Source organism: Tauraco erythrolophus, chromosome 19 (genome assembly GCF_009769465.1).
Source record: "Tauraco erythrolophus isolate bTauEry1 chromosome 19, bTauEry1.pri, whole genome shotgun sequence".
Taxonomy (NCBI): domain Eukaryota; kingdom Metazoa; phylum Chordata; class Aves; order Musophagiformes; family Musophagidae; genus Tauraco; species Tauraco erythrolophus.
In genome coordinates, this window is record NC_141483.1 from 5,334,666 (window position 1) to 5,352,333 (window position 17,668).

At 47.5% G+C, this 17,668-nt stretch overlaps 1 protein-coding gene across 2 annotated transcripts in view; it reads left to right on the forward strand.

Moving 5' to 3' along the window:
• BCR (BCR activator of RhoGEF and GTPase) overlaps positions 1-17,668 on the forward strand; it is a 97,317-nt gene that overhangs the window by 63,798 nt on the left and 15,851 nt on the right. For both annotated transcript variants that reach the window (XM_086623289.1, XM_086623290.1), the window contains 9 exons: positions 313-420; positions 2,175-2,235; positions 3,146-3,198; positions 3,549-3,689; positions 13,047-13,168; positions 14,387-14,555; positions 15,662-15,781; positions 16,749-16,824; positions 17,424-17,528. In XM_086623289.1, coding sequence (XP_086479415.1) covers positions 313-420; positions 2,175-2,235; positions 3,146-3,198; positions 3,549-3,689; positions 13,047-13,168; positions 14,387-14,555; positions 15,662-15,781; positions 16,749-16,824; positions 17,424-17,528 — 955 coding nt within the window. The remainder of the gene's footprint in view (positions 1-312; positions 421-2,174; positions 2,236-3,145; positions 3,199-3,548; positions 3,690-13,046; positions 13,169-14,386; positions 14,556-15,661; positions 15,782-16,748; positions 16,825-17,423; positions 17,529-17,668) is intronic.

Below are 17,668 nucleotides of genomic sequence, written 5' to 3' on the forward strand. Positions count from 1 at the left end.
GAAGTATTAATAGATACTAATCTGGCAGTTCAGAAGGGAAAAATAGATGGCAGTAATAAGGATGTGTCATTCTCACAGGCTTCCACATCCTTCACAAGTGAACTTGTGCAGCAGAGATGGAACTGGGTGCATGGGATCACCTGTGCTGGTTAAGCAAAGCTAATAGGTCAAAGGTGTCTTTCTGTGCCTGCTTAGCATTCCCAGCGATTCTCTGGAGTGACGGAATATGACCCGATCATTAGATACTGCGGCTGGCCATCCCAAACTGTCTTCTTCCCCAGCGTTTATTTTATTTTGTTTTGCTTCCTGCAGGCCAGCCAGCTGGGAGTGTACCGGGCCTTTGTGGATAACTATGAAGTTGCTATGGAGACAGCAGAGAAATGCTGCCAAGCCAATGCTCAGTTTGCTGAAATCTCTGAGGTAATGTCACGGTGTTCAGACACACGAGCTGTCTGGATCTGACTAATGCCCTGCAATGTCACTCCTGTCTATCCTCCAAGTATCTTTGCAGCCCTGACTTCTGGAGGAGCTGTGAGCTCCTGTAGACTCACTGCTTCAGCTCATGTGTTTACAGCAATTTATACTTCGGGCTAATAGAGGTTATCACCTAGGCAGACTTTTTGTGCTGCCCCCACCTCGGGAATCTTGTAAAAACTGGCATTGCTTTGAACTTCTAATCTCTGTGCCACTTGTATGTATTTCTAGAAGGGAAAGCTGTGTTTGAGTTTCTGAAATATTTCTCTTGCTAGTGATGATGCTGACTGTGGTGTAAAAAGCCATCCTTAATGGCTGTCAGTGGAATTGCAGGCTTCGGTGGCGCAGAGAGGAGGAGAGGGTAGCTTTGCTCTGTTTAGAAAAGCAAGTGTGTCAACCGTAGTCTGTAATATTATTCCATTGGGCTGCTCTGATTTCTGCTCTTTAAGAGCAGTATCTTGTGTCAAATCATTTTGAATATTTTGTAGGCTTTCCAGGCCACCAGCTTTGCCTGCAGTTCATGGTCTCATTGACTATTTGTATTGTGGTTATTATATCTCAAAGAACTCAGTTGCCAAGAAAACATGAACTTCATATGTGTGTCCTTAAAAACAAGCAGATAAACAATCAGAGCTGAATAATACTGGGGGCATTTATTTCTCTGAAAAAACTCCTGAGTACATTCGATATTGCATGTCCCGTCAGATTTTTCTGATAAAGAGGTAAAATAAAACATGTTCCTTCTGTGACACGAGGGAAGCAAGGCTTGCCTTTTGGGACCTGCTGTACTGCTCATCCAAGTGCAACTGTCTTCTATTCTCTCCTTTTCTGAGGATTTCCATTGGGTTCTGGTCCTTTGCCTGACCTCTTCTATGCTCTAGTAGTGTCGACGCGTTAGTAAAGTAGCTTCCTCTGTGGTTACCGTTCTTTCAGTACGAAAGTGCATTTCATGGACTTTTCCATTTATTAATAGTAGTAGGTGTAGATAGTATTATGGTAGTCAGAATAGAGATTAAGGCCTCAGGGTCCTGGGCTCTGTGCAAACATGATCCCTCAGTTTTGCTTTTTTCTGAAGGATAATTCTGAAATCATGCTAGTATCTACTGTATTTGGAATGATCATGATGATACTTTTCCATTTGTGTCCTGGTGATGATTTCAGAGCTCAGCACATTAGCGCATGTAGCTTCATAGCCCATGTGCAAAGAGAAGAGTCACAGGCATTGTTCCTTTTCTGCCATGAAAGAGAGCTGACTTGTCCAAGGTCACTCAGCTCTGAGTACAGGTAAAAGGAATTATAACCGGGGGTACTGAATCCCAATCCTTTATTTTATTTATTGGTGGTGTACACATGCTGTGACAATGGCTGCGTCCTTATGGACCTGTCTTTCTCCTGCAGGTGATTTAAAAACTCCACCATCCCCATCGTTATAGGTGGTTCCCTGCTTTGCTGCATCTCTATTGACATGCACTCCTAAGAAAATTGCTAAATATTTGAGATGTGTGGGTGCCTCTGACGTGGCAATGGTGGATTTACCAAGAAGGAAAGCACATTTTTCCTTCACTGACTCAAACAGCAGTAAGGCTGTGCTCCATTCACACTTAGGCTCTCCTTTGGAGGAGCAGATAGTCTTATTACATTCCCATGTGATATTTCAAGGTGATTGATTGTCTACTATGTGGATTTTCTTTTTCTTTTAGAATCTAAAGGCTAGAAGCACAAAGGAATCTAAAGATCAGACGACAAAAAATTCCTTGGAAAGTGAGTGATCCTTGCAGAGGAGACGGTGGTTTGTCAGGACTGTGTGGAGGCTGTTGCCAAACCTCCACTCTCCCTTTATCTTTTTAAATGCTGGAAGGTTACGGATTCTCTGCTGGCTCTACCTGGGAAATCAGTTCCCTTTTGCTAAGTAGCAGAGCTCGTGCATAGTAAACTGCATGCATGCATGCATGGGGAAGCTCCTGCCCAGCTTAAAACCTTGTCAGTCCCTTTGGGCAAAACCAGGCCGACCAAAGGACTGCTGTGACTTCAAGAGAACATCTGCCACCCAGTGATAGCACAAATGCAATCCTACCAGTATTGCTGTATGTCTTTTCCCTTATGGTAGCATCTAGAGAACCTGGTCAAGATCAGGTTCCATGGTGCTTGTCTCTATGCACAGAAGACAAGCCATGTTGTAAGAAGTTTCCATACTTACTAATATAAAAGCCAATCCCCTCCCTGTTTTGCCTGTTATCAGGATTTGGGAGCACTTAACATGTCATGCTGAACTCCAGAAAGAGGGACGCACTGCCAACCTTTCAGGGGCATGCTTTGCAACTTTAAGAGTGCAAGGCCCGATTCTGACCTGTGAGGCCAGTCAGGTTTCCAGGGAATTGTCAGAAGTGTACCATGCTGTGTGCAGTTTCTGTATACTACCTTATGTGCTCCTCATCCATTGTCTGGCAGGGTGTGCTCACAAGCGGGCATCTCTTTGCTGTGGAGCATGTTTATTTCCTCTGTGTGTTCATAAATGTTTTATTGGCTGTGCAGCACATTAACCTTAGAGAAGGGAATTTTCCAGTAGATCACTGGTTAATAAACCTGTACGTTCAGTTGCATTGGACAAGTTGCTTTGTAGGGGCTGTATTTAGGTACCTCTTCCTTATGTTCTGCTTCTTTTTTTTCACAGCTCTCTTATACAAGCCAGTGGATCGAGTGACTCGCAGCACACTTGTCCTGCATGTAAGTATTCGAAGGGTAGTTTTCAAACTTTAGGCCCCTTTTCTATTTTCTTTGCCCTTCAAATTTTCCATGGAGCTGCAGGACTGCAAAAACAAACCTGTCATGCTGCATAAGAGCCTCTTCCCTTTACACTAAGGGGACAGAGTCCATAGATAGGACCCTGCTACCTCTTAAGTGGTGTTACTCAGAAGGGCAGAGTATTATCCTTTTCCTCTAGAGATAAAGCCTTGCTCTAATCTGTAAGAAGAAGCTGGAGCATCTTGTGCTACAGCTCTAGTTAGAGGTCCTCAGACCCTTCTGCTTTAAAGTGCTCTCATGGTTCTGTTCTTTGTTTGTGTTCCTTGTGTCAGGATTTGCTCAAGCACACTCCAGTGAGCCACCCTGATCATCCACTCCTACAAGATGCTCTGCGGATCTCACAGAACTTCCTCTCCAGCATCAATGAGGAGATCACTCCTCGTCGGCAGTCCATGACTGTAAAGAAGGGGGAGGTGAGTCTTCCTGCTTTCGTTATTTTCTCCGTTTCTAAACACTGGTTGTGCCTTTTCTGTAGAGCGAACTAGGAAGCTACGCTATTAATTTTTCTGTTGCTAAGATACAGTTTATGCAGTGTCCTTGTTTTCCAAAGGATGTGGTACGGCTCCTCTCTGTTTTGTGTTTGGAAAATAGTTTGGAAACCCAGAGGAAAAGTATGATTAGAGTTTTGTCATAATTGTTATAATAATTTGTCATACGTAATTTCTATGATGCATATTGCTATGCACTAAACAGATTTGAATTTTACCTGCAAACTGAATACAAACAGGAAGCCTGGGAGGAGAAAAAGGTGAGAAAACACCAGAAATCATAAAAGATTAGGAAAAGCTGTTTTCCAGAATCTTCATTCTCACCATAAAACTCTTTTTTTGCATCCTCATTTGTAAAGAAGAATGTTGTAAATGGGACTAGGAAGCAAAACAAATGGAATAGGTTGGGAAAGCTAAGGGAGGTGCTTGACTCCTAAGGGTGTAAGGTAACTCTTCTCAGCTCTGCTAGGAGCTGAACTACACCCAGGAAGTTGTAAGATGTGCAGTTTCTTTACATGCAGGCAATGTTGTGCAAGGAGCACATAGAGCTACACAACGGGAAAGTCCTGCATGCCTCAGTGAGCTTGGTTCATCTGCCTCATAATTTCATTAGAAAGCAGTTCCCTCCTCCCTGATCAGGACAGGACTGATAGAAATATTGAGAGAGAAGGATGTAGGAGATCGCAGAAAAGAGAGATGCAGCTCAGTATATACGTAAGAGGAATTGTGACAGTGGGCCAGAACACTGGCTGATCAAAAGTGACCCAAATTACTCTGTACAAAACCATCTCTTAGAAAGCCCAGGAGATTCTTAAGATACCATGAAACTTCATGATGTATTCTCAAATCCTGTCAGCTAAATGTGCTTGCTTTTAGCTGTTAAACTGATTTTCAGTTGTCAAAGATTTGCCAGAAGATGCAGTACTGGGAATTGGGTGCGCTTTGTCCTGCAAGTCTTGCTCATTGTCAACTGAGGAAGTCTGCAGCTGAGAAAAGGAGGGGCTGAGCAATTGGAGGCTGAGGTAGAAGCTCAGACATCAGTCACCAGGGCCTCAGTGATAGTAGATGGCCTCATTAAAGTGGATACTGATTGAGTCGTAGCAGAAATCGCAGACTAGAATGCCCCCTCACTGGGGAGGGAGCATTTTGTGTTCTCTGGTTGTCTGTCAGCATCTCAATGAGGGATGTAGGCTTTGAAAAGTGTCATGCAGAATCCTAATGAGGTGCCAGAGCCCAGGCAGAGGGGCAGGCTCAGGAGGATGATCCTGATGATCTCTTTGGAGTGGTGTATTTGTCAGATTTTAGAAAGCAGGAAGGGAAGGCTTGCGGGATTGGGCTCAGCAGGCCTGTTCACGCACTCACTGGTCCTGCAGTGACTCCATGTATGATGTGGGGAGGGAAAGAAGGGGACATACCCAAGGAGAGAGGGCTGTGGGTGTGCTGGAGGGTACTGGGAACCCTTTGTGTTCTCCCTCACTGCACACAGCTTGCACTGAGCCCAGGGAACAAAAGGACTTGCTTCTGCTGCTTCCCAGAGTTTACCTTCCACTCTGGGAATCTGATGGTGAATACTTTCTTTAGTCATTTGACACCAATATCCCACTTTTTTCCGAAGCAGTAATGCCCCACTTGAGACCATTCCATGTCTAGAGAGTAGTAGTATGTTCACTCTCTGCACAGTAATCTAGAGACATAAGTCTGCTCCCAGCTACTCTGTGTGGGTTAGTGATGGCTGCCCCATCCTACAAGCTGCTCAGCTTGGGGTCATGGCTAGGTTTTGTTTATGCCCGTAAATCTTTCCTTTTCTGCTTACCCTTCCCTCCCACTCGCCTTGCTTGTTCTTCCCCTAGGGTGACAGGACAGCGTGCAGTTTGCATCTCCTAATTGACTGCCCTCAATGCATAATGCATTTTTTATTTTAATGAATCACCAGTTTGCTTTGATGACTTTTTTTTCGTTATTTGTCTTCCTCCCATTGAAATTTCCGTGGTGGAAAGGAAGGAGGGAAAACAGCCCTTTCCCCTCATGTATTGCTTAGGTGCTGATCTCCGTTATCTTTTTTCCCAGTCCTTGCCTTTTATGTGGACTGTTTTTCCCCTTTGCGTGCGTCGTGGGGAGGAGTCAAATCTCCTTTGCCTGCCTCTTGCTTCAACTCTTTTTTTCAGGGTTGCTTTGAAATGTGGAAAGCAGCCAGTTGTTAATCTCCCCAGTGACGGGCTGCTAAGGAGAGGAGTGCAGGTCAGGAGAGAGTACAGGCTCACCAGCACAGTGTTCCTCCCTTTTACAAAAGGTGATTCCCTGCTCCAGGAGCATCGACTCAGTCTGACCTGCCCGCTGTCTTCCTGCGTGATGTCGGGTGTCCTTGCTGCACGCCAGCCCCCTGGTTCTGCTTGGCTCAGTGGGCTTTTTTCCTGATTCTAGGCTTGTGTATATAAACTGAACGTTTTCTGTGACGCGCGGGCCTGGTTTAATTTGCTGAGCTGAATGAGTATTTCAGGTAGTACAAGGAGATGAGAACAAAGGAAGTAAAACCATTCACCGGAGGGGCAGAAAGGGCTACAATAGGGAAGGCAGTGTTGGTGGGTTCAGCCTACAAACACAGTTTGGTCCTCGCTGCCTGCCAGGCTGACTGTAGCTAGTCTTCTCTGCTTTGTGGTTTGCTGAGGGCTGCGGTGCAGAGGAGCCAGGAGAGCACCAGCCCTCACCTGGAAACACAGGGGAGTCAGGGGGGCTTATTTGGGCTTTTGAGTCTGTTTCCGTTCAACCTGATCTGCTACATTCTCTTGCTGCCTCCTTCCCAGCTTTCTACTTTTGTGTTTTACTTTTTTACTTCTTTTGATGGACTATCTGCAGGTATCCACTTTGCCAATCCTATAATAACCAAATAAATGCATGGAGGGAAAGGGTATCTGAGTAGCAGTGTACCTTCTGACTCAGAATGTGAGTGGTGGAGAATCTTCCACCCCTTAGGACCTTGGAGCAGGTGTCATATTTGCTCACTGCTAATCCTTCTTCACCACTATCCTCTTGGCTTAAATAGGGAACCTGTTTAAGGTTCTACAGGGGATGGTCCCTTGGGAAAATAGGAAAATGAATGCTTTGAGGTGAAGGATGTGCCACTATTATGTGCCAGAAGGAAGGGAGTAATAACCTTTCTAGTCTTATTAACAGAGCAGCTGTATGGACTGCATGGGGTTTGGTGGTTTGTTTGTTGTTTTTTTTTTTTCAGCTAAGGCTGGATGCAAATGACTTTAGAGCTTGTATTGTCTTTCCCTGCCAGAAGTAAAGGCTTGTGTTTCCAGCTAATTCAGTCCATACTTGTAAAGCAGGAATTAATGAAACTGCAAAAAATTGCACAGTTCATTTGAGAGGTGGTGGATCCTTTCTTGACTGGTGCTCTTTGCAGGACATTGTTTTAGGGCAGTTGAGACCAACCCAAGTGGTGGTGGCTGCCATTCTGCCTTGCCCATGGCCATGCAGTCCCACCCTCTCTAAAATGTTCACACTGGTGTTTGTGTGATCTCTTGATGGCATGGAGGAACAGAGCTGCCTAAAAATGAAGCCTTTTTGAGTTTTGGGTCGCTCCACTGGCTGAGTGGCTTAGTGTCTGGTCTCATCAGCAGCACCAGTCCAGACACAAGAGGGCTGACAGGCAGTTCCTTCTGGGGTCAAGTATGCTAGAGCAGACGTTGGATCAGCTTATGCTACTGTGCACCTTTTCACTTGCCCTGGAGAGAAGAGGCTGCTTTGGCAAGATGCTCTACCATGTTTCTAAATGTGGTTTTTAAACTGCAGTCAGGGGACTGGGTGTCATTGCCTTAGGCTCATGTTTAACTTGGAAAAGACCAAGTGTGCTAGGGAAGGGAAGGACAAAGGACATTTTCAAGGGAGCAGAAGTGCAAACTAAAGCCTTTGAAAAGCTGGGAGCTAAGCTTAGACACAGGCATCCATGCACAGCTTGAGGCCTGGTGCCTACTGCTTCTGGAGGCTTTGGGCAGATGTTGGCAACAGAGCACTCAAAAATAATCTTGGATGCTTCACACTCTGTCTTACAGCTGGAGTCAGAGAGCTCCTGGTGACAGGAGCTTTGGAAAGAAAAAAGAAAGGCCATTAAAATGCTCAAAGAGCAGCCAGTTTAGCTCCCCAGGCAGAGCATCCCTTTCTTCTGCAATGCTGGTCTTGCAACACGCGCACAGGCACACAAGGAATCACTTTCTTCCTACGCTCTGCAGAAAGCCACACCACCTCTTCCTCGGTGACATGTGCCAATACCCATCTCCTGCTTTTACCCTCCTCCTCCTGCACTACACATGTCCTTCCTGGGGCTCTCACCCACGCACGCTGCAGGCCTCTGCTGTCACCACATCGGATGAGCTCTTTCCTTGGCACACAAGTGAGGAGACGGCCTTTTGTACAGCTGTGGTTCTGGATGAGTGGATGTTTAAATTCTCCTTTTTGTGATATCTCTCAGACGAGCTGGTCTTCTGCCACGCTTTCTGGAGTTAAACAGTACGTGACAGCAGCAGGATTTCTCATATGCAAACGGCACAGAAACACTGTAGGATGAATAGATAAGCATACAGGTAGTCGTGACATTGGTAGCAGAGGAGGGGGAGATGCTCACTGACAGAGGTAAGAGGAGGAGGACAGCAATAAGCAAGCCAAAGAGGATATCCAAGCACTGAAAGATGTACGGGGTGGTGGGTGGGAGAAGAAGCAGGTGATAACTTGCAAAGGAAAGCAGGGCCTAGAAGGGAGACTGGAGATTTATACTACACTGGTACAGGAGCTTTGCAAGAGCCACCGAAGGTAACATTCAGCCCAGGCCCTGTTTGAGAGATTAGAGATGGCCCTAATTCACTCCATTATGATACAAAATAGGCAGTTTTTCCCAGGCCTCCAAGAACATCTTTCTATAGCTGAGCTGAGCTCCTGTGCTGGATACCTGACAGTCTTGGGGCTGTCTGTGGAAGAGAGGGGGTCACTCTACCACTGTACTGCCACTCTGATCCTAAGCTTATGTTTTCTTGGATGTTTATTTGGTGTTTCTGTAGTCCATATGTCATTTCAGGATGTTTTAGGAAACTTTTAGCAGCTTCAGTAACCTTAGCAAACAGAGTAACTTTGGAAAAAAGGTAGAGAGATGGTTTCCCACACATAGGCTATTGTATGTCATGTACAGCAGGATCACCCAGCCAAAAGACCCCATATTTCAGGAGACCCTGTTTAACAGGAGGCCACCAAAGGAATAGCTGTTGCTGACCCTAGGTGGCAGGAGTTGACCAAGGTGGGCTTTGGTTCCCAAACTGCTAGAGAAGGCCTGTGGAGCTGAGGTGGCACAGGTTCCTGACAAGCACAAGTCCTGCTGAGGGGGCTGCTGGCTCCCCCAGGGTGGGGTAGGATAGGCTGACTCATGTCGGGAGGTCTGGAAAGGTGCCCTGCACTTTCTCTCTGTGGGGTTTGGCAGGGATCTGGTAAGCCAGTTGGGAAATCCTTTTATTGTTTCCCCTGACCTGCTGAACCCTCCCAGCAAGATGAATCATTTGCAACAAAGGATGTGACCCTTTGCTGGAAGCACTTCTCCTCTGCTCCACTGATGCTGAGCAGCCTGGGGCATGCCTGTTGTGCCCAGCCCTAACGAGAAGCTGGTAGTTAGTTGTAATATCAAGCTCCACGCCCCTGTGAGGAGAGATTTCCTGACTTGATCCACGAATGTTTTCTCCTGTCCTCTCCTTCCCAGATACCTGGTTGCTTTTGTGGCAGTTTACCTCTGCTGCTTCCTGAAGGGAGGACTTTCCAACTAGCTCATGAGGAAGAAGATATGAAGAATGAAAGGTCTGGGAAGCTCAGTATTTTGCTCTGAGTGGCTGACTGGATTGCATCCTTTTCACCTCTTTACTTCTGTTCCAGTCAAGCTTAGGATATACAACCTTGTGTTCTTCCCACCTAGCTCTCTTTCTGAGAGATCATGTTGCCAAAGACTTTTTGCTGCCTCATGGTAGCACCGTCTCATATCAGTCAGGGTATTTTGTACCCAGGAGTGCTAGCCAAAATAAACTCAGGCAAATGAGAGGTACTTCAGTTCCATATGGGAAGTATGAAGGCTGTTGAATCACACCCCTGTTTTGGCATCATATGGCTGAGCTTTCTGCTTGGGTTTTGGGGAGATGTGGAACAGAGAACATGGCTGCTTAGCGGAAGTCTGCTTACATGGTGACAGCCAAGGACTGTGCAGCAGCAGGTTAGGTGCAAATTCAGAAGGCAGGAGAAGGGGTGGCCTGGTTGAACCAGGCAGGCTGTGTGGGAGGTCTGTAGCCTTGCTGCAGGGGACACTGATGGGCTCTTGTCTTCTTACGTTGTAGAGGCCTGACACAAAGGTTTCCAGTTACTGGTGCCTCTGTGTGGGCTTCCCCTTCACTTGAGGACATGCTTGTCTTCAAAATGCTCTGGTCTAGATGATGATACTAGAATGCTGCCAAAAACAGGGGGCTGATCTAGGGCTGAGCAGTAGTCCTTCACAGTCCTCCAACAGCTCTCATCGGGCTGTGCCCTGCATTGCCTGCCAAGAAACATATTGCTGGCCATGTTGTTGGCCTGTCTCTGCCATCAGAGACATCTTCCCAGGATGGAGTGCTGAGTCTGTGCTCTGGAAGAGCTCTCAGCCGGGTGCTGGGCTGGGGTCTTGGCTGATCTCAAACTCTGCCAGTGCCTAGCAGAAGGGGACAGAAGGCCAGGTCAGGACAGTGCCGTGTCCCTGCCATGTAGGGAAGGGACAGTGCTACATCCTGCTGGGTAGCAGAGATGAGCGAGCTGTGAGAACATCTTTACACCTACAAACAATGAGCAGAGGTTGAGCTGGCAACAAGCAGCTATTCTCATTACCCTGGCAGAGCTGAGCTGATTTGCAGTGTAATTAACATGCATCAGATCTAGAAACCTGAGACCAGGGTTTTGGCTTGCTCAGAAAAACTTTCCCTGCTTCATTCTTGCTCCCAAATGAAATTCTTTGCAGCTGTGGAGAGTGTTTTTGCTACAGACAACATACCTCCTCCTTTTCATTTATTTATTTTTAAAGCTCAGTGGTTTTAGTTTCCTACCTGGGGTTTGTTCGCCTGGCAGGAGAGGGAGGCATGCACAAGTGCACATCAGCAGCAGAGACATTAATGCAGGCAGGCGTTCTCTCCAAAACCACTGAGGAGAAGCCAGGAGGATCACACCCACCTAAAAATAAACATTAACATATGTACAAGCCTTTCTGAGACTGAATCACTGCTGGATACCAGATCTGCACAGACTCCTGCCCAGAGATGGTGCAACAGTCTGCTAGGGAGAAGCCTTGCTGCCTGGCACTATGGCAAAGGTGCAGCTTTTGCTGCTGCTCACAGATTTCCAGGACTTTTGGATACTGGAAGGCAGCCCCAAGATGAGATGCTGACACTGCTGTGTGTGCTTAATAGCTAGCTGTGGTGCCAGTGCAGCTGCAGACAGGAAAACTCAGGCTCTTCGTCCATGTCAGGAAGTTTAGGGTGCTGCAGGACAGAGTGTGGGAACAAGAATTATGTCTGCAAGGGCATTTCTCTGCCTTATGTTCCTTGCCACGATGCCTGCTGGGCTCGGGACTGATGTGGTTTGTTTTCGTTTGGAGAGCCAAGATGGGAAGAACGGTAGGCGGAAGGAGAGGCAGCGTGGGGTTTTGCACTCCCACGCCCTCTGCAGTAAATGTGTTCAGGGCTTGTTAAGTCACGCAGCAAACAGAACCCACGGGGCATAACCTGAGAAACTGGGGCATCGATTCTGGCTTGGACGTCCTGACCTTGCTCAGGTGAAGCGCTTTCCTGTCGCGTGCTGCTGCGTGGCTGAGCACAGCTGCCTCTTGGAAACAGACGGTTTTCGTGCACGCGTTTCCCAGCGTGGGGATCGCAGAGATGCTGCAGGTCGGGAGCGAGTCGTACCAGCAAGTCCCCAGCATGGGCCTGGAGAAGGCCGACCGTGGGACAGCAGGGGGAGGTGTTGGTCAGCGCTGGACAGGGCTGGCAGATCTCTCCTGTCCCCAGCCACTGTGCTGTCTAGGCATGCATGGTGCTTGTGACACGCCACTCATCGGCGTCAGGGGAGCATCCTCTTAGCTGGAATAGTGAGGAAATGGCACAGGTCAGGGAAAAAGTACCTTAGCATGCCTTTGTGGAGAAGCTGATGGTTCCTGCTTGTACCGACTGTGAAGCAAGACAGCACTGACAGTTACATATATTGATGGGAATAAAATTGCCCAAAGACGAACACCCTTGACTTCTATTTGAAAATCAGTGGAAGATACCTATTCCAAATGTGCACTGAGTGTCCTGTTGATTCTGATATAAGAGCAGAAGGCCTGAGCATAGAGCAGAGCCTGGAACTCCTGGTTTGGTCACTGGTAACAGCACACAGCCATCTGTCTGGCTGCCAGTGCTCCAGCCCTTTTGTCTTTCAACTTGAAGTTTGCATAAGGGAAAGCGATGGCTCTGCCTACCAAAGTGTGCCTCTTGTTTAGGAGGTTGTAAAGCTCCCTGGAACTGTAAGCAGGAATAAAGGCATCAGGGTTGTGCAGGTTCTTTGCATCTCCTAGGTTTGGGGAGTGTTTATATGACATATAAAAGAGATTTAAATAGGCATGGGGTGGGGGCATATCCAGATGTTCCTATTTAAACAATTTAAACACAGGCTGATAAGGGACTACTGAGAAGTTTGCTAGATGCACATTTTGTTCAGGAATTGTCCCTTAACAGCACTTGTAATAAAGAAGCAGCAATGGCATTCAGCTGTTGATGTTGATGAGCTACTGTTGTGAATGGGGAGTGGAGGTGTTTGCCGAGGTGTTCACTCCCCTTTCTCCCTGGGGGTAGCTCGAGCTGAATTCAGTGGCCGAGAAAAGTGACTCGTGAGAAAAGTGGTGTTTGCTGCTCTCTGCTGGTTTGTGGGGCGATGATGTGCTGTCAGTGATTCTGGCCCTTGGGTGCACAGAAGCTGGGCAATGACTCACAGTGAATTACACTCGGGCTCAGGAACATGCGATGGAGAGAAGCCTGAAGTCTGACCCAGAACCAGGTAATAAAGGAGATGCATGGCCATTTCTGCCCCTGGGAGAGAGGGCAGCAGCAGGGAGCAGAGCTTACAGCAAGAAACATTTAATAGCCTTTTTTCTGAATTGGCTCTGGTAGGAGTCACATCTAAGGAGTGTGTTGCCTCAGTGCTAAACCTGGGGCTTGAATTGCACTAACTAAAACATTTTTTCTGGTTTTTCACCAGCACCGGCAGCTGCTGAAGGACAGTTTCATGGTGGAGCTGGTTGAGGGGGCTCGCAAGCTACGTCATGTATTTCTTTTTACTGATCTGTTCCTGTGTGCCAAGCTCAAGAAGCAGATTGGAGGGTGAGGTTTTCCTTCTGGACTGTGTGCTGTGTCAGCAGAATCCTGGGTTTAGCCAGCAACTTTCGTTGAATATGAATACCCCAGTCCTGGGTAACCATAATGCACAAGATGTAGTTAGACAGGGAGTGATCACCAAGGTGGTACTGTCTATTATATGAGACCTTGGCCAAGTCCTGATCCCTCAGGAAAAGTTAATTCCTCCCACCCCTGCCCCAAGCCTTCCTAGGAAAATAGGATGTGCTGTAGCTGCTGGTGTTCTGGCCAAATGCCATTTGTTTTTCTACTTCCCCTTTCTGAAGAATCGGTGACATTCTTCACTTTCTTTTGTTACTAAGGTTATTAATTTTGGCTTTGCAACTACAGTCAGTTAAGAGTTTTGCAGAAAAATGGAAAAGTTACAATAAACAGACTATGTGTCAACCCCAAAGTGCAGCTATACAAATAGGTTTGTTGACATTTTTCATGAATGAGGGGGGAGGAACCTTTACCAACATAACTGCCTCAAACAGAGCTCATCTTCATTTGGTAAATGTTCTGCTCAGAGAGACCTCTCTCCTGTTCTTGCCCTCCTCAAGCAAAAAGGTGTCCTTGTCCCTTGTGAAACACATACTTGTGAGGAATGATTCTTCAAAAGAGTGGGCCATTTCCAAGAGTGGATGTTCCTGACAGTAGAGCTGTAACAGAAATAAATCACATGAAACATTAAAAAAGTGAATTGGTTGTCCCAGTGAAATCACTGGAGGATGGCAGTTACGAGCTGTAGTTTCTCTCTTCTGATTGGATTACACAGCAGTGTATACATATTGGCTCACCTGCCCCTCTTGGCCCACCTAGCTCAGGCAGCAGAGACCTGAGTTTAGATCGTAGGTAGCAGCCAGGTCAGAGGCATGGCATGGCTTTGGAACTTTGCTTCTACGGAGGCTTCAAAGGGAGAGCACGCAGGACTGAAAGGGTTTGCAAAAGATTATTGTGGTTTCTTAGGATGAAAAGAACTAGGTAACAGAACAAGTTGCCTTGTTACGTGCTGTACTGGCTATTGGCCCTTCTAGGCTTCCTTGCTGGAAAGCAGCCCTTTATCTTTTTCCACATGGGATTCACGGTGAAGCTGTGCCCATTTCTGTATCTTATGCCCTATAGCGGGAAAGGACTTGTGGGAAAGGGGAGCAGGTGTTGCCAAACACTGGTAATAGTAAAAGGTTTGGATCTTCTGTCTTTCAGAAAAAGCCAGCAATATGACTGCAAATGGTACATCCCACTCACTGACCTTAGTTTCCAAATGGTGGATGAGTCTGAGGCAGTGCCCAATATCCCACTGGTACCTGATGAGGAACTGGATGCCATGAAGATCAAGATATCACAGATAAAGAACGATATCCAGCGTGAAAAGGTAAAAGGGGTTGAGCACTCCACGCCAAGCACAGACTCAGTGTCTCTGCTGAGATGAGGTGCTGATAGAAGCAGCATTCCCAGAGCTGCCCAGCGCAGGGAGTCACGCTAAAACAGCTGAGGCTTGTGGTGCAGCTCTGTTATCAGTGATATCCAGATGCTCTGCAGCCCATCATTGCTCGTCCTAGTGAACAGCATGAATGACGGTGTCCTGTGAGGAGGCAGAAACAAAAAGACCCTGTAGTTGTACCCAGTAGCTCCTCTACATGGAACTGCCTGTGACTGATAGCCCTGAACATCCACGTGGAGGGCCGGGTTCTTATGCTGTGAACACAAGAAGCACTGGGAGTGTGGCATGCCAATTTCTGGCTGTTAAAATATGTTCCTGCAAGTGATTTTCGTCAGAAGCCATCTATTTCTGAATTTTAGCAGGCTCAGTTATGCTTTTGAAGCTTTTTCTGACTTCACCCGTGCCAAAGCACCAGCAAATATATGGAGAACACCAATTATGCTGACTGGACAGTCTGATACAAATACAGTGTCTCTGGCCCAGGCTTCTTTTTGCTTGCAAGACATGTTTTCTCAGAGGTGTTAGACTCCAAACCTTCCTGGAACCCAAAAGAGAAATAAGATTTTGAAAACTGAAAGCCTGCTGGTACGTAGAACAGAATACAATTAATGTTGCTTGTACCATGAGAAGGTTATCTCCTGCATGTTCAAAGAACATGCTTCTGCCTCTCTGCCCTGGACGGCTTTCAGAGAAGGCTTCCTGGAAAAAGTAATTAATATATTAGGAGAAATACCATGTGGAAGTCTCTTACTCACAGGGTGCAGGTGTCTAGACACGTGCTTTGGTGCGTCAGTGCCAAACACAATATACGTGGCTGGGTATGAGCCAAGTCTGAGTGTAGAGACACTGCAGGTAACATCTTCCTGAGCAGCTGGGAGCCCTGTAGATCCTGTTGACAGCGTTTCTCCTGCTTGAGGCTGTTTGGCTGCTCACAGAGGGAAGGGACTGTGGATCTTAAAATGCCTGTCAATGTAGATGGGGGCAGACGTCAAAGAATGACATGTGTCCTCTATCTCCCTCTTTTCCCCACCTTTCAGAGGGCCAATAAAGGCAGCAAGGTCATTGAGAGGTTGAAAAAGAAGCTCTCAGAGCAGGAATCCCTCCTCCTGCTGATGTCTCCCAACATGGCCTTCCGCGTACACAATCGCAATGGCAAGGTGAGTGGCTCTTCTGGTTTCCCTCATTGTACAAGACAGAGGTCAAGAGGGAAGTGTGTGTGTGTGTGTGTATACGCTGTTGCACAAGGAGGTCTTCATGCCCTCTACTGTCTGGCCTGAAAGCACTTTCCAAGCAGCAGACACCTAACCCTTGCTACACCAAAGGTTACGATGACATCTTGTAAGGCTGTGACTAATTTGTATGCTAAATGCAAATTTGGCATTTAAAACATAATGCTAGAAACTAATCCCCTACCTCTCAGCGCCGGCCCTGGGAGAGCAATAGGAACAGCTCCCTTCGCCTAAGATAAAGCTCTGCAGCAGCTGCCTTCTGGACTCCCCTTCAAGTTCAAGGCTTAGCACACTCAGGGCTGTCTCCTCAGGGCTGTAGACTGCGCCTGGCACTAGGGTTGCTGAATGGTTGTGAACAATCTCCTCTGGCACTGTGGGATGCTCCATGTGCCAGAGGTGTCCCTGCTCTGGCAGTGCTGTGACCTGTCACTGTGGCCTTTCCATGCACGTGGCGAAGAATTCTCTCAAGATCCTGTTACTGCTCAGTGAAAATCCACAAGCTGGTCACTGCTTCCTCAGCTGGCATGGGTATCTAGGCCTGTGCTGGAGGCTTTTGGGTTTCCTGGTGCAACTGTTGTGAGGAATAACACGGAGCTGCCGTGGGACCTCCTGCTGCCAGGGACGCAGCTGCCGTTCGCAGGGTGGAGCTCTGTGAAAGCTCTGGCTGTCGGAGTCCGCGTTGGTACCGCTGGCATGTTGCTGAGAAGGCACACTGCCAGGGTCCTGCCTGTCGCTGACAAAGCTGTGATGTAGGGCAACTGGCAGGAGTCCTAGAGGGACAGTATATCCAACAGTTTCCGCTGGAGGAGGGTGGGAGGCAGGCAGGCAGGCTGGCCTGTGCTCGGTGGTCGGTCAGACTAACGCATACCCCGTTTTCTTCTGTTTTCGTGGGTAGAGTTACACGTTTCTCATTTCATCGGACTATGAAAGAGCAGAGTGGAGGGAGAACATCCGGGAGCAGCAGAAGAAATGTGAGTGTCTCAGCTGGGCATTGGTACAAATACTGTGATCTTATTAGAGAGCTGGAGCCCAGAGGATGAGGTGTGGGGCAGGGTTCCCTGCCAAAAGGGATGTGCGTTGAAATCCACAGCACAACGTCGATGTCTTCTGTCTCTGCACATCTGAGCCTGTCTGGGGGATTTTGCTTGCAGCAACGTGTAGGGTACGTGTAGGGAGAGCGCTTAGTAAGCGTGTGGAGAGATTGTCCCGTTTACCCTAAAGTCAGAGCTCTGTGCGATTCCAGGTAGAGGGAACAGCTGCACCCTTTTACCTGGCTCCAGTCCAAAGAAACTTACTTACTTTTTTTGGCATGTGTGTTTTTTTGGCTTTGCAAGGAAATGAGAGTCCCCCTTGTTTCCTGTAAACCATCCTAAGGGTTTTTACTCAGAAGAGTAACTAAATACGCCCTCAGTAGAGCTGGGCTGCAGCAGCAGTACAGACCTGAGCACCACGGTACCGTTGCTGAGCATTGCCCAGAGAGCAGCTATCCCATGTATGCCCAGAATGAGGGAACATGCATCCAGCCTCTGCTTTGAATTTTAATTCCTCCCTCTTTGAATCTCCTTGACAGGCTTCAAAAGCTTCTCACTCACATCAGTGGAGCTCCAGATGCTGACAAACTCCTGCGTGAAGCTCCAGACAGTCCACAACATTCCCCTCACTATCAATAAGGAAGGTGAGACCCTTGGTTTATGCCTTCACATAGTACAGCTGCAGTGAAAACCTACCTCCGCCTGCCTTTGTGCTCCTTCCCTAGAACTGCTCTGACTGTTTCTTTTCACTACAGGCTTCAACCTGGTGATGAGTTACAAACTG